Raw genomic sequence first — 13,928 nt, forward strand, 5'->3', positions numbered from 1 at the left:
TTACTACAAATGCCCTCGAGCTCAAACCTGTGCCGATGAGGATATCTATTGGTCAATGATATAACTTGATAGCATTGTGTTATATATGTAGCGTGTATTCGGATAAATTGGCACAACGCGCTTACCCTCACGATCAAACAATCTAGAAATCACCCAGGTCGATATCCACAGATTGCAGGACTTCAGTCTTGAAATTATCGTCTTTCTGCGAAGCCTGTGCCGCGCCAGATAGTGCCGACGGAGGTAATGGAGATGCAATAGGCGCAGCAGCGCCGTCCACTTGAGGATTTGGTGTTCCCGGTTGCGTAGGAGTTTCTGCCCTGGTAATTGCGTAGCGAACATGAACAAGAGACCAAACCAAGACGCAATCAACGTCCAAGAAAGACACCAGACATCACACAAGATAGCACGGGGATATGGAAGGGACACAAACCTGGAACTAGCGAACTTGAGCCGCGCGGTGGGATCGGCAGGCGTTGACGGCCGCGGAGTACCTCCTGCTGCAGCAAGCAACTTGCGTTCCCGGCGTTTACGCTCGGTTTCTTGCATTTCCGCCTTACGTACGGCTTCCAAGTTCGCCTTGCGATTTCGTTCGTTGACTTTCGCGAGAATGTCTTCTCGACTGTCCTCACGACTTCCCTCCCGTGTCGGTGCAGAGGCAGCCAGTTCGGCGATTTGTGTGTCAATCTCCGCAACCTCCACCCAATCCTGTCGGCGAGCGGCCAACGTGCGCGCTTGAGATAACCGCGACCTCTCCATGGCCACCCACGCGGCGGAATGCTTTTTATTAACATCCGCTTGCTTGCGGGCTAACATGGCGGTGATGTCACTCTGCGCACGGGAGCTATAGCATCTTCTCATACAAGAGAGCAGACGTATCAGGCTTCACCTCCGTGATGTTCTGATTAAGCAGCTTCGTGATCTGGGCTGCTTTCTTCTCCATCTGTCGCCGAGACGGAAACGAGAGCTTCTCCGACTCCAAGGTTTTCGCAATGCGATCGAACTCTTTCTGCAGCATTGTCAAGTCTGAACTTCGAGTCCATCTGCATGCGCGAACAGAGACTGACCTGGAGGAAGGGACTATTGGACACTTTGTCCATTGGAAACCAGCGTAATGCATTGCCATGGGCTAATTGTAATTCTTTGTTGACAGTGCGGCCATCCAATTGATAAGACTTGACGGCCCTTTGGGGACTGATTTCCTCACGCACGTCTTCATAGGCTTGAGCACAGCAGAGTGAGGGTATAAACGAGAGACATACCAGTAACTTCGCATATCCGATAGACGCCCTCTCCATGTTCGTTCCCAATCAAGTATCTGACATACGCGCCTACGATAGTTCCAGTTAGGTCAGAACTCCTTCTTTCGGAGACGAAAAGTTGTCAGCAAACCTTTGACGCATTCCTCGAACCACGGTGCGTTGTATAGCCTTGCAAGCTTGTTTCGCGTGACTCGGCAACTTTCCAGCAGTTCTATGGTCATAGGCTCCTCCTCCGACTTCTCCGGATTCAACTTGTCGTACAACTTCCGCTCTTTCTCTTCTTGCTCTTCATACTTCGTGATCTGTCCATCCTCTTCCTCCTCTTCTTCGTCAGACATTTCCATGTCGACAGGCGAGGATGACCGATCGCGCCTCGGCGATGTCGCCTTCGTCTGCTGATATCAGAGCCCACAGAGCAGGAGGAAAAAGTGTGGAATCGTACACGTTTCTTCTCGTCCTTGGCCTTCCTCCTCGCCTTCAGCTCATCCAACTTCCGCGACTTCTCTTTCGTAGCGCCTCGCACTGCATGCTGACCTAGGGAAACATTCAGAACAGAGAAGCCTCCAGACAGGATGAAATTTACGTTTCGCCGCCTTGGCAACACTATCTTCTCCATGCCCACTCTGCGCTTTGAGCATCTGCTCGAGATTGCGTTTGTCAACTATCCGCTGAAGTTCTTCTTGTCGCTGTGCAAGGATGTCCTCCCGATCGATCTCAGACATATCCATAAGGCTAAGAGATAGCGTTACAGCTCAATCAGTTGTTGCTGCGTCGCAGTATAGAGTCCATGCATACCGTTGTTTGTCAGCCTCGTCAATGTACTTGCCCTCCAATGGATATGGGTTCGTCTGGTCCTGAACATCTTCACTTTCTGGTGCATTGGCATCCGATTCATCAGAATTGTCACTTCTGTCACAATGAAGCATGATGAGGGCACACAGAACGCACAAAATTCCGCTCAACGTACTCTGGTCTGCGCCGCTTAGGCAGCGATGACTTCGAGTGGGCTTGACGCTTCCTGCGTTTGCGCTCCGTGGCGCCGACGAGTTCAAGGAGCTCATCGGACAGGTCTCCTCCTTCAGAGTCTGACATTGTTGCAAGTATCTGCTGTAAGATAGTCGCGCGCGGCAAGGACGAAGGAGAACAGTGAAGGAGCACCGAGATCTCAAAGAGGTAGTGGCTGTGGCTGGTCAAGTGAATGAAGCGCGCGTAACGAGGTGAACGTGATGGTGATGTCTTGGGCGCTAGTCACTACTTGTCACACCAGAGGTGCAACAAGTTTGAGCCCATACTATGATGGCCTATGATATATGATGGCCCATCCCTGCGTAGAAAATAGCGTAGTCACACGGCAGACATGTTGTGATTTATAAATGTGGAAAATAGTGTGGGAATGTCGGCTGATGTCTTACATTTGTGGCAAAGGTTTGCCAATGTAGCATTTAATCAGCAAATGGTGCACATCCGCAGCCAAAGTGAAACATTTTAGACATGAAATGCCATTCTTGCAAACATTTGTCACATGTGTAAGAAATCAGTCGACATTCACACACAATTTCCCACATTGATAAATCGCATCATGTCTGCCGTGTCAGTGCGCGCATTCACAAGCTTAAGTATAGCTCGAGATAGCCATGGCAGGAAGGGCGCATCGACGATCATTTTTGTAGACAACATTAATCAGCACAACTGTAGAGCATATGGTCGAGTCGCAGCCCAATGATTGTAGCAATTAGGCTGTACATTCCTTTGGGTAGCAGCTATAACTTAGCAACTTATAGTCACAAGAGAAGAAAACACTGTCGATCCGCGCGCCATGCAGATCACCGATTTCAAGCTCCATATATTGTCGCGCGTCAAGACACGCGATTCATGCCAAGGCATAGGGTGGGTCAGCGCATCATCCATTATCAGTGCGACTGCCTGATGAAGTTAGGCGCGTACAAGGCTCATCGAAAGCAAAGAGTTCGTCGGTGCTGCGGAAGCGAGGCTAAAACCGGACGTTTCACCGGCGAAAAGCTATTTCAGAACTTGGACTCAGATGAGCCAGGCATCGATAGAGCAAAGGATAAAGAACACGCGTCGAGATGACATCCGGCGGTATTCTATCTTCGCTCATGAGCAAGCTTTATACAATCTTGGTAACAGCAGAAGATCACCTGTTTCATAAGTCTTTCCATTGAATTATGCTTGTTGATAGTAAGTTAGCTGACCGCCATGCAGGCGAATCTGCAACATACAATGCCGAGGTGCAACATAATGCCATACATTGTCCCGAGAGCTGAAATTACCCATCATCAGAGTCGGCAGACGTGTCGATTTCCACGAGATGCCCGGCGTTCTCAACGCTGTTCCACTCCGCTGGTTTGACCGTCGACCAGTCCCACCTACGCCAGCTTGTGAATGCGTCGGGGAGCGAGTCATCCCCAGGTAGTGAATGAGGATGCGACATAGCATCGGACGTTCCCGACGCTGAGGCGCGCACCGCAGTGACAGCTGCATCTCTCCGTTCGAAACCTGAGGTGAGCATACATCTGCTGCGAAAATCTGCTCGGACAGACCTGAGAAATAACACTCATCCTGCCGTGCAACTAGCTGATCTTGATGGAGGGATGGCGAGGAATTCAGCGGTGTGATTCCTTCGGCGGATGGTATATAGGTATATGGAAGCGACGTGGTCAAACAATCTGCGTCAGGTGTTGATTCATCTGGAGGTAATCGATGTGCATGAAAGGAGAAAGGCGTGTTATATCGAGCACCGTCTTTGAGAGATGAATTATCCAATTGCTCGGTTTGTGTTCCAGCTCCTGCCTTGGAGAGTGGCATGAGTTGCGACAGCCTTTGTGGTGGTTCTGGGACCGTCTTTGCATATGACGAAGAACCCTTCTTCTGGAACCTCAGACGGTATAAGCAAAGTTACGGCCACTCTATGAAGCGGAGATTGCACAACACCTCTTGCCAAGTGATATTTGGGGACTCAACCCGCGAAATCTCACTCAACCTCTTCGCGCAATTCTCCTTGTGTCTCTCCCACCTGCCCAGATCCAGGCTACGATCCTTCTTTGAAAGCCTTACAAAAGCTGTACATCGTGCACATTGGACCAGCCAGGGGCTGTGGACAAGCGCAAGTTCATCATCCTCCAATAACTGTGCTCGTTTATTTCTTTGACGAGCAACGCTCGAATTTGCGTCGGTGTGAGAGTCTGATTGGGACTGTGAGCGCTCGTCGTGCAAATAAGCGGATCTCCGTCACTTACTGCTGATCGAGTCTCCACTGAACATCTTAGGGATTCTTTCTGTCTGGTAGAAGCGCGATCACCAGAACCCGATCAATCTGAGCGTGCCAGAGAATATCCGTGCAGGAACAAATAAATCAGCACTGAGCAGTATCCACAGTGTTTCAGCATGAAGAAGTACAATCCTCTCGAGTTGAGGGCGGTCGTCCCGTAATAAGAGTCGCTCTCTTGGTTTCTCGTCGAGTGGAGTGCAAGTTCAACATCAAAGAACCATGTGTTGATGCTACTCGCATAGGTCTTGCGTAAACAGATATTTCGGGAGCTGAGCCCAAATAAAGGTTGCAATGATTCCGATCCACCTATAAGCAGCATCATGACGCGGAACGACGCACTTCCAGGATTATTGAACGGGGTTAGATGATCATATCAGATACAATGTTTCGATCGCGCGTGAATGTGAATGCAGGTCCTCAGAAGGTGAGCGTCGTGAACAAGATTTTGAACTCCTGCGAACATCGCTAAGAAAGGCAACTAAACTAACCTCAAGGTAACCTCATAACCCCGACACAGAGGAGCACACATTCTCAAGAGATTGGCATAGAGTAGAGCATGGTAACATTACGCGATACATATGCTTCGATCATACACAGAAACGAAATCCACAATATGTAACGAATAGACAGGAAGGACGGATAATGAGAGACTCGATGGAGAGTTATGTACAGGTGTCACGAAGTGGACCCATCTACAGGGACGGCCTTCGGCGTTGGCCCACCGAGGTGGCTTTCTGCCATTGCACCGTTTGCTATCCGCGGCGGGTGCGGCTGACTCGCCGTAACCGGCGCGGAGGAAGAAGTAGAAGAAGGAGGGAACAAAGATACCGGAGATGATGTCCGTATATTCACAACATTCGCTGTAGGGCTTATCGCAGGAGGTGGCCGAGATATCCCGCTGCCGCCTACCTGCTGTTCCGGACTCGCCATCCCTGCAGGCCTTAAGGGAAGTTTATTTTGTTTTCCAGGTGACGAGGTCCGCTCGAGAGTCTTCAAATTGGGGCTCTCGTTGTTCGGCACAGGCGGACTGGCAGGACGTATGGGGGACCGAGTAGATGGCGTGAGCGATGGCGGTGGTGGCAGTTGCGTTGCTAGCGGTAGTTGTGGTATCGGCCGCACAGGAGAGCGCAATGCACCAGGGAATGCAGAATTCACACCAGGAGGACTCATTCTTCCAGATTGTGGCAGACCATTAGCATGAATAGATGTGGACACCCCAATTTCCATTGGTATGGCCCGGGGCGATTTCGCCCATGAACTCACAACATTATTGCTCGGTGTCCGTGGCCTACGCGTAGTCAGTGGGCGATTTGCAGCATTTGCCGGTGCTGCATGTCCCGTCGATGCGGCCGATGCAGGGCGTGGGACGTTATGCCCCTCTGGTGCGCTCCACGAGGAGCGCCTCGAATGCCCCGCGGAGGCTGGTGCTGCTAGTGAGATATGCCCGTTTCTCGGTGAGCCAGAGAAGGCGGACTGCATTGCTTGCGTCGGTGTCATCACGAAGGGTGTCATCAGCCGCTCGTGGGGTCCTACGGGCGGTACCACTGGAGGCCGTCCGCGGTCGCGGGGTACATCCGGAGATAAACGGGGAGATGCCATGACTTGCTTCGACGGGCCAGCCGTAAGCTCAGAGATGTCGTTCGGCGTTCCAGAGTGCGGCCGTCGAGGCTCGGCCTCCCGAGGTATGCGTGAACTTGCAGTACTCGGGCCAGCAGCCACATTCGACGATATCGCAGACATTGGCTGCCCTTGACCGTTTGCCTGCTGCGGGAGGTGGTGGTGGTGGACATGATGGTGATGGTAATGGTGATGGTGCGGCCCAAGGTGAAGGTGCGCCGCCTGCCCCGGCGCAGTATGCACATGCTGGTGTGTATGCTGGTGATTCACATGTCGCTGCTGTATCATCTGCATGTGTAACTCTCTCCCCTGCTCCCTCTCCATCTCACGCTCTCTGTCTTGAGGTATCTGGCCCTCCGGATACCGCTCCTTCTCGCGCTCCCGCCCGTCAGACATGCTATTCTGCTGCCTGATTTCCTTCCCGTATAATGCGCTCAGCCCCAACGGACCTGCACCACTCCATCCATTCGTTTTTGATCCTGCAAACCCGGGAGGAAGCGGCAACGCGCCGATCGTCATCGGCACCCCAGGTCCCGCGCCGTTCAGTGTCTGCACAGGTACAGGAGATATTGAGCGTCGCATCAAGTTGCCCGGCATGCCTCCCACATTGACATATTGCTGCATATGCGGTCCCGGTCCTGCATCGAGGTGGTGAAGAGGCGGCATCTCCGGTTCCACCGGTATTTGCGATGATGGGTGGAAGCTGGGCAAGCTACCAGCTGGTGCTGAATGGTGATGGGGCAGGCGCGGCACCTGCCCGGGGAAGCCCTGCATCATAGGTTGACCATTTGGGATCTGCGAATAGTGAGGAAATTGAGGAGGACCGAGCCCGAATCGTCCTCCCGTACCGGGCCCGTCTAGAATAGCCATATTTACTGAATACTCGTAGCCGTGGGGCGGCATTGGCCCACCAAAGCCGGAGTTCATCATCGCCGGTCGATGAGGGTCGAACCCTGCTGCGACACGCCGATGCTGGTAAAGGAACTCCAGATCCCGCCCAACGTCATTCGGTGCGAGCGTTGTCAGCTGGGGATATGCAAGGATTGCCGGACCGCTCCGGCCCCTGTTGCGCAAAGACTGAGCACCCGATGCTGACGAACCGAACGGGTATGCTTTGACGATATCGTGTAGTGTCGGCGGCGAACGAATGTCCTGCGGTGGAGGTGGTATCGGGCGTTCTGCGTGCACCCGCGTGAGACCCAGTCTCTGAGGTCATCTCGGAACACGTACCAGGCAGAGGCCGTTCTAGTGCTCGTCGTTCTCTCTCCAACTTCCGCCTCTTTCGATTGGTCTCGGAGATCATGTCTGTCTGGAGATCATCCCGCGCGCACTATACAAAGGATCACGGCGAAGCTTTCGATCAGCTACCCTCTGTCACGTGCAGAGATGTGCCGCACCTTCCACCAACTCCACACGGCGTTCTCGTCCAACTTGCGACGCTTTGTGACATTTGCAATCTCATAGTCGCGTCGTTGCGACGCGAGCTCAATCCGCTTGTCGCGTCTCTTCGATAGTTCAGCCTGTAGATGTAGCATTTCGGGGTGTGTGCCTGGATGTAAGAGCAGACATGTCGATGAGAAGTCATAAACACGTAAATATATGCGCACCGTCGGCCACCAGACCCTCCTCCCATGCGAGATCCTCCATCTTCTCCACGTACAGACGCTCCCTCAGCAGCGCAAACTTCAACTCGATTTGCGCCAGCACGTCCAGCGCCTCCGCACGGTGTGCCGGCTGGAGATCCGACTCGAGCTCGAGCTCAGGCGTGCCCAGGTCCGCCTCTTCTGCGTCGACGGCCTCAATCTCGTCAATGTCTGCGATGGCCGCTTGTTCGGCATCCGCATCGAGATCAGCAGCCGCGTCCGCCTTGGCCTTGCGCCCTCCCCGCGTTCGTGTCTTGCCCTTCCTATTCCTCCGCCCACCGGTTTTCTTGGCTGCGGCATCAAGCTCGGAGGCAGGCTCCGGAGTCGCAGACCGAGACGACGCAGCGGACGACGCAGATGACGATGACGACGACGGCAACAGCGGCTCGACCACCGTAGAGCCGGCCATGATTGAGGACGGCGCTGTGATAGTTGGCATTAACAGAGAATCGGCCGAGGTCTCTTCGATGTCCATGGGTGTTGCCCGATCGTCCAACGCTGGGCCGTCATCGTCAAGGGGGGTCGGCGGTCGGACCGCGACAGACATATTCGCGTCGTCATCACCAACGACGTCGGCGGCAGGTGCTTCGTCGTCGGCAGCCTCATCCTCGGCGTCTTCGTCTTCGGCGTTGTCGTCATCCGTGAGGTCGGGGGATGTGCCACCCTTGTTAGAGGTGACTCGCGAGGGCACGCCACTGGGAGGCGCCTGCTCCTGCTCATCCTCGTCCTCGTCCTCTTCTTCTGCGCCGAATTCATTTTCATCCGCAGCATCGTCTGGATCGCGCACGCGCGGCGCGTCGTCGTCGGACGCATGGCCAGGCGCCTCTTCGTCGTCGTCGTCGTCATCGTCGTCGGGTTCGTCTTCGCCGTCGTTGTCGCTCTGTGCATCCGCGGCCGCTGTGGGCGGGTCCATATCATCCTGCCCATCCTGGTCCTCGTCTTCCTCCTCCTCCATCGCTTTTGCAGGACCTGACTGCTCCTCTTCCTCTTCCTCTTTGACGACTCTAACGGAGCGAGCCCGCCAGTCGGCCTTCTTGTTGTCCTTGTACCAGCCCCACATCGCGGGAGGGATAAGTCCACCACGCTTACGTCTGCTCTCGCTGCGCGAGCGGGTCGGGTTGCGTACCTCGTTCCTGTCCTCGCCCCGTTCCTCCTGCTCCTCCTCGGTAAGTTCGGATAGCTCAGAGCCACTGTCGAGGCCGGCGCCGCTGTTATTAGAATTTGGTGCTGAATGTGAGACGTCGGCCGGCGGCGGTGATGGAGAGGGAGAGCTGAGTGGTTCAAGAGAGACGGTTGAGCCCGTCATTGCTGTCGAGTGCAACTGCAAGCAATGCTGAATCGACCTGCACAAATCGGGGAAACAAGGTTTAGCGCCCATACCGGCCCACGCCCGGCCGGCGGTTTTCGAGAGCGGATGCTGTCCGAGGGCGCAGCTGGCAGAAAGTCCGGCTGGGGTCCTCATTGAAATGGAAACTCCACGTGCTGTAACCCAATCAGCGGGGTGACGTTACATAACCTCCGATTCGTATTACGATCAGATCCGCGATTGCGCATTCGCCGCACGATTCAGGATGTGCAGTATTAACTAGTGCTGGTAAGTCATAATACACGGTCGTGCAAGTCAATAAACCACGGTGACCAGCTCATCCTTCCTGGTATGCTGCGGAGGCTACGGCATTGGACAGCTCAAATTCAGCCCCACCAAAGCTCGACACCTTACACGCCCCTGCATCTGCATGAACCCTTATGCATCCATACCCTGAGACGGTGGCATGAACCAATGCACAGAAGAAGGTTTCTGTCGCTCAGGACACACACGATGCTGCTCAGAAAAGCGCATCGGCCTCTGTACGAGCATCATCAGTATAAGTGTGTACAAAGCAACACAAAGGTGACGCACAGACCACACGCGTCGGTCGGCGATAACTTTCTCCAATCTGGGCGCATACTGCATGATTGTCAATATGTTATGCTTCGATACGTACGAATGGCGGCCATGCGATGAATGCGACTCTCCAGGATCGACCAACACACGCAGACTATTGGAAGCACTCAATGCCATGGCGAAGGGACACTGTCACGTAACCAACGTATGAGTAAGTAGAGCGGCAAGATCAACGACCAAAATACACACGATGCCCTTAGGGATGGTGATAACGAGGCGCTCCAAGTCAGCACACCTCGAGCAAATTGCGCTCAGGCCCTCATTGCTGATTACTGCATTGATGAGGGCGAAATGGGCGAGCGTCGACGCATGTGCATCGAGCATGTCCTTGATGAACGTCTCACTGACCAGTAGCCTATCCGAAAGTTTCAGAGTGAAAGAAGTCAACGGCGCCGACCAGAGACGGGTTTGGGCAATTAGAGAGGTCCATAGAGCGGGAGTCGCGCTTGGGTTGACCATACAACGACAGTCTACCGCGAGATGCTTGAGGCGCCGCAGAGGTGGAAGGAGGCCGAGTGGGGGAGGAGATTCCTAACGCATTGCTTATCTGAGAGTATCAGGCGGGATTGAGAAAATAGGACTCACGTAGGTCGTGAAGGATAGACTCTCTAGCTTGGGAGTAAACTCCGTCAGATGGAGCAACGTTATGTGGTCGATGATTGAGCATGATATAACGTGCAGACCGATCAATTCTGGTAGGTCCCTCAGTATAGACTCCAGCACGCATGCATTTAGGTCGTGCATGGCCTATGGAGCTCAATAAGAACCACCGTTATCATCTTGTACCAGATTTAATTTACTACTCACACATAATGTCAAGCTTCTGAGCGTACCCTTGACCAGAGACACCCATCTTGGCAGGACGTTCACTATATGCGCTGTCCCAGGCGAGCCATCGAGTGTGATACTCTTCAGCCCTCTGATTGTAGCAAGCAGCTCGGCCTGCTCCTGCGTCAAGTTAGCGTTCACTCGAAGGTATTGTAAGGTCCATTTCTGTTGCAGACTAGGAAGGAAAGAAGATAGGATAGGCGGCGTGCAGATGAAGGACACGAGATTCTGACATATTGCGATCGTGCGAGCACAGTCTAGGAGGAAATGAGGCTGCACAGAGGACCGCGTGTTTGGTATAGTTCGTATATCTGTGTCAGAGAATATGTCCGCCGTCAGCAATGGACCTATCGATTGTTCCAGCAATCTCCGAAGTGCTCACCAATGCGGCGGACATGACCGGCCAAGTTCGGATGAGCAAGGACAGAAGCGAACGGCGACAGAATCTGCAACATTCCTTTCAATATGAAAGGCCATGCGCATGTAACCATTCCCACTCACCGCAGGATACCGCTTTGCCTGGTTAAGCCTGAAAACTAGCGAGCGATATAACCTGGGAATGACACCGGCTAAGAACGATCGGTTGACAAGAGAGGCTGACACCAAGTCGTTGCCACTAAGGTAGGCAAATATGAGCTCCAAGCAATCCAGATTCAGGTTGTCGATTGTGATCATCGTAGTAGGCTCGGGGATTTGACAAAGACAGATATTTGCTGAAGGCAAGATGGGGGAAGATGAGCAGCGCCGCGGCGTGCCAATCGCGACTAACGTCACGTGCTCGTTTTTTGTTTTCGTATCCGTGCAAGGCTGTGCAAGGTCTTTAGAACTTCTTGCTGCCTGCGCAAAGCTTTCTCCTCACAAAAATATTGACGATTGAGACCACTTGGAAAGGTTGCGCATTGGAAGAGGTGGACGGCAGCGCCATCACTCGGCATCTTTATAGGAAAATCATTCGTCGAGAGAAATCACAGAGATGGTGGTAAGTTATGTATACTGCCCAACTTTATCAAGGCTCAGAGGCGGATTTCAGAAAATATCTGTTCTGCAACACGCTCCTTCTGTACACTTGCCAGGACGACCTGGCGATCCTACTCCGACCTCACGCAACCTGGACCCTCTTATGCATCCCTTCGCCCGTGCACGAGAGCGCATGCGAGCACTCAACGCTGCGAAGATGGAACGTATCTTTGCAAAACCATTTGTCGCTGCTCTGGAGGGTCATGTTGATGCTGTGGAAACGATGGTGAAGAAGCCGGAGAGCTTGGATTTCATTGCGAGTGGTAGCTGGGATGGAGGTGTGTACGTGCACTTGGCTCGAAATTATCCGCAAGGCTGCTATGTTTACTTTTTTTTCTCAAATGCGCAGGGCTCATTATGCATGACATTTCCCGGAGAACGAAGGTCCTGCACGTCGAAGGAGCACATAAGGGCAAGATATCTGGGATATGCTTCGCCGACAGCGATCGGCTGTTAACGTGCGGCGTGGACCGAAATGTGAAGCTATGGCAAGCCAACTCGTCATCAGAGGAGGGTGAAGATGGGGCGGGACCGTCAAAGGTTTAAATCGCATCCTGAGAAACGTAAATGACAGACTAACTGATCTCCACCTAGAGCCAACAGCCTCTTAGTGTATTTCCTGGCAAGGCAGCATTCAAGTAGAGTTCGCATGATATCTAAACAGTTCATCTACTGATGCACGTGCAGTTCGATAGACCACCACCGATCAGATCCCCTCTTTGCCACCGCCTCGAATCTGGTACAAATATGGGATGAAACAAAGTAGGTTTCTGGCTCACATTTTGAAACGCGTTCGACTCACCAGATCTCAGGAGTGCACCAATCTCAAATCTTACCTTCCCCACATCGACGGAGACGATTTCCGCTGTCCGCTTCAATCTCTCCGAGTCATCGGTCCTCGCGAGTATAGGGTCCGACCGCACATTCACTCTGTACGACATCCGGACAGGCAAGGCAGAGCGTAGGGTGATCATGCAGGCCAGTCTGATGTTCATCGTTATGAGTAAGCACGTTTCACAACGAGCATGCAGATGCGGAGCAACTCGTTAGCATGGTCACCAACATTCCCTACTGTTCTTCTGCTCGCCTCCGAAGACCACAACCTATATACGTTCGACATCCGTGCGCTCAAAACACCGTCACAAATATACAAGGCACATGTTGCGGCCGTCATGAGCTGCGATTGGAGTCCGACGGGAACGGAGTTCGTCAGCGGTGGCTGGGACCGGACGGTGCGGATCTGGAAAGAGGGCGTGGGCACACAGCCGGAGGTGTATCACACAAAACGAATGCAGCGGTAAGGCCACATTCTTATTTGTTTCAATAATTCAGATACTTGACGTTTGCATCACTTGCAGGGTCACATCGACGCTGTATACTGCCGACGCGCGGTTCGTCCTGTCCGGCTCGGACGACGGCAACGTCCGGATATGGAAGGCTCATGCGTCTGAGAAGCTCGGAGTCATCACCGCGCGTGAGCGTGCAGCGATCGAGTACCGCGAGAGTCTCAAGGAGCGGTGGAACATGGACAATGAGGTCGGCAAGGTGCAGCGGTATGTATTCAAAAGCAGTTGTTGTTGTTTCAGCGAGGTTGACGTTGACACTGCTGTAGGGTCCGTCATATGCCGAAGCCTGTTTACAAGGCTGCGCAGCTCAAGCGGACGATGTTGGATGCTCGCAGGGTCAAGGAGGATCGCAGGAGAAAACATTCACGGGCGGGCGAATCGAAGCCCAAGGCAGAGAGGAAGAAGGTTGTCCTTGCGGAGCAGACATAACTCTGCATACATCCACTTATTTCATCTTCCCGTGTCTATATGCGTCGTCACTACCGAAAGATATCTATAGTAGCAGAATGAATCCTAAATGACGTTTGTCGCAGTTAAGCCGGCTCAGCCACTCGTGAAGCATTGTACGCTCGGCCAATTCCGAGAAACGAAATGCTCATTCTGCTTAAGGAAGTCATAATAATACATCAAAGCGCCATTGCTGCAGTAATCAAGTCATGGCAAATCATATTCTAGTGGGCATAGCTACATAAGTCAGGAGATGGATGCAGATGCAGTACGGACCTCTGTGTAACAGCCTCGAGACGTTCTAACCGCTACATCTCCCGCAATGACCGTATTCGGTCAACGCTCGTAACCCTAGTAAGACATTACACCCCTGAACCTGAGAGGGATACCACAATTCAGCGAACGAGGACCGCGAACGACTTCGTCATGTATGTTATGAAGCTTTTGGTAGCATTGTCCCCGGACCGACCGGCGGTGATAGGAACTGCGACTTCAAGTTGGCACTCCCGCTTCGAGCGTTTACCGTGAACGTCT

At 53.1% G+C, this 13,928-nt stretch overlaps 5 protein-coding genes across 5 annotated transcripts; 1 reads left to right on the forward strand and 4 right to left on the reverse strand.

The window, feature by feature from the left end:
* Positions 1–125: 125 nt before the first annotated feature.
* Positions 126–2,449, reverse strand: LAESUDRAFT_724129 (plus-3-domain-containing protein). The gene is made up of 10 exons (XM_040908549.1): positions 2,230–2,449; positions 2,058–2,171; positions 1,846–1,994; positions 1,705–1,796; positions 1,393–1,654; positions 1,263–1,331; positions 1,068–1,213; positions 890–1,009; positions 434–831; positions 126–320 (listed from the first exon to the last, which is right to left on the reverse strand). The coding sequence occupies exons 1-10, from the start codon at positions 2,352–2,354 to the stop codon at positions 143–145; spliced, it is 1,653 nt and encodes a 550-aa protein (XP_040765867.1). The 5' UTR covers positions 2,355–2,449; the 3' UTR covers positions 126–142.
* A 699-nt stretch (positions 2,450–3,148) lies between these two features.
* On the reverse strand, positions 3,149–3,881 carry LAESUDRAFT_724130 (uncharacterized protein). Its single transcript, XM_040908550.1, has 3 exons — positions 3,824–3,881; positions 3,422–3,766; positions 3,149–3,371 (listed from the first exon to the last, which is right to left on the reverse strand). The coding sequence occupies exon 2, from the start codon at positions 3,712–3,714 to the stop codon at positions 3,550–3,552; it is 165 nt and encodes a 54-aa protein (XP_040765868.1). The 5' UTR covers positions 3,715–3,766; positions 3,824–3,881; the 3' UTR covers positions 3,149–3,371; positions 3,422–3,549.
* A 1,178-nt stretch (positions 3,882–5,059) lies between these two features.
* Positions 5,060–9,140, reverse strand: LAESUDRAFT_724131 (uncharacterized protein). Its single transcript, XM_040908551.1, has 5 exons — positions 8,938–9,140; positions 7,776–8,853; positions 7,566–7,717; positions 7,399–7,498; positions 5,060–7,346 (listed from the first exon to the last, which is right to left on the reverse strand). The coding sequence occupies exons 1-5, from the start codon at positions 9,115–9,117 to the stop codon at positions 5,227–5,229; spliced, it is 3,630 nt and encodes a 1,209-aa protein (XP_040765869.1). The 5' UTR covers positions 9,118–9,140; the 3' UTR covers positions 5,060–5,226.
* Positions 9,141–9,352: 212 nt separating this feature from the next.
* LAESUDRAFT_724132 (uncharacterized protein) lies at positions 9,353–11,298 on the reverse strand. The gene is made up of 7 exons (XM_040908552.1): positions 11,086–11,298; positions 10,967–11,030; positions 10,564–10,895; positions 10,342–10,503; positions 9,946–10,287; positions 9,712–9,885; positions 9,353–9,657 (listed from the first exon to the last, which is right to left on the reverse strand). The coding sequence occupies exons 1-7, from the start codon at positions 11,257–11,259 to the stop codon at positions 9,556–9,558; spliced, it is 1,350 nt and encodes a 449-aa protein (XP_040765870.1). The 5' UTR covers positions 11,260–11,298; the 3' UTR covers positions 9,353–9,555.
* Positions 11,299–11,410: 112 nt separating this feature from the next.
* LAESUDRAFT_676752 (WD40 repeat-like protein) lies at positions 11,411–13,491 on the forward strand. Its single transcript, XM_040905635.1, has 9 exons — positions 11,411–11,563; positions 11,615–11,879; positions 11,951–12,141; positions 12,196–12,239; positions 12,289–12,363; positions 12,414–12,597; positions 12,633–12,898; positions 12,960–13,154; positions 13,214–13,491. Exons 1-9 carry the CDS (start codon positions 11,558–11,560, stop codon positions 13,374–13,376), a joined length of 1,389 nt encoding a protein of 462 aa, XP_040765871.1. The 5' UTR covers positions 11,411–11,557; the 3' UTR covers positions 13,377–13,491.
* Positions 13,492–13,928: the final 437 nt, after the last annotated feature.

The sequence above is a fragment of the Laetiporus sulphureus genome (genome assembly GCF_001632365.1).
Source record: "Laetiporus sulphureus 93-53 unplaced genomic scaffold LAESUscaffold_12, whole genome shotgun sequence".
In the NCBI taxonomy this organism is placed as follows: domain Eukaryota; kingdom Fungi; phylum Basidiomycota; class Agaricomycetes; order Polyporales; family Laetiporaceae; genus Laetiporus; species Laetiporus sulphureus.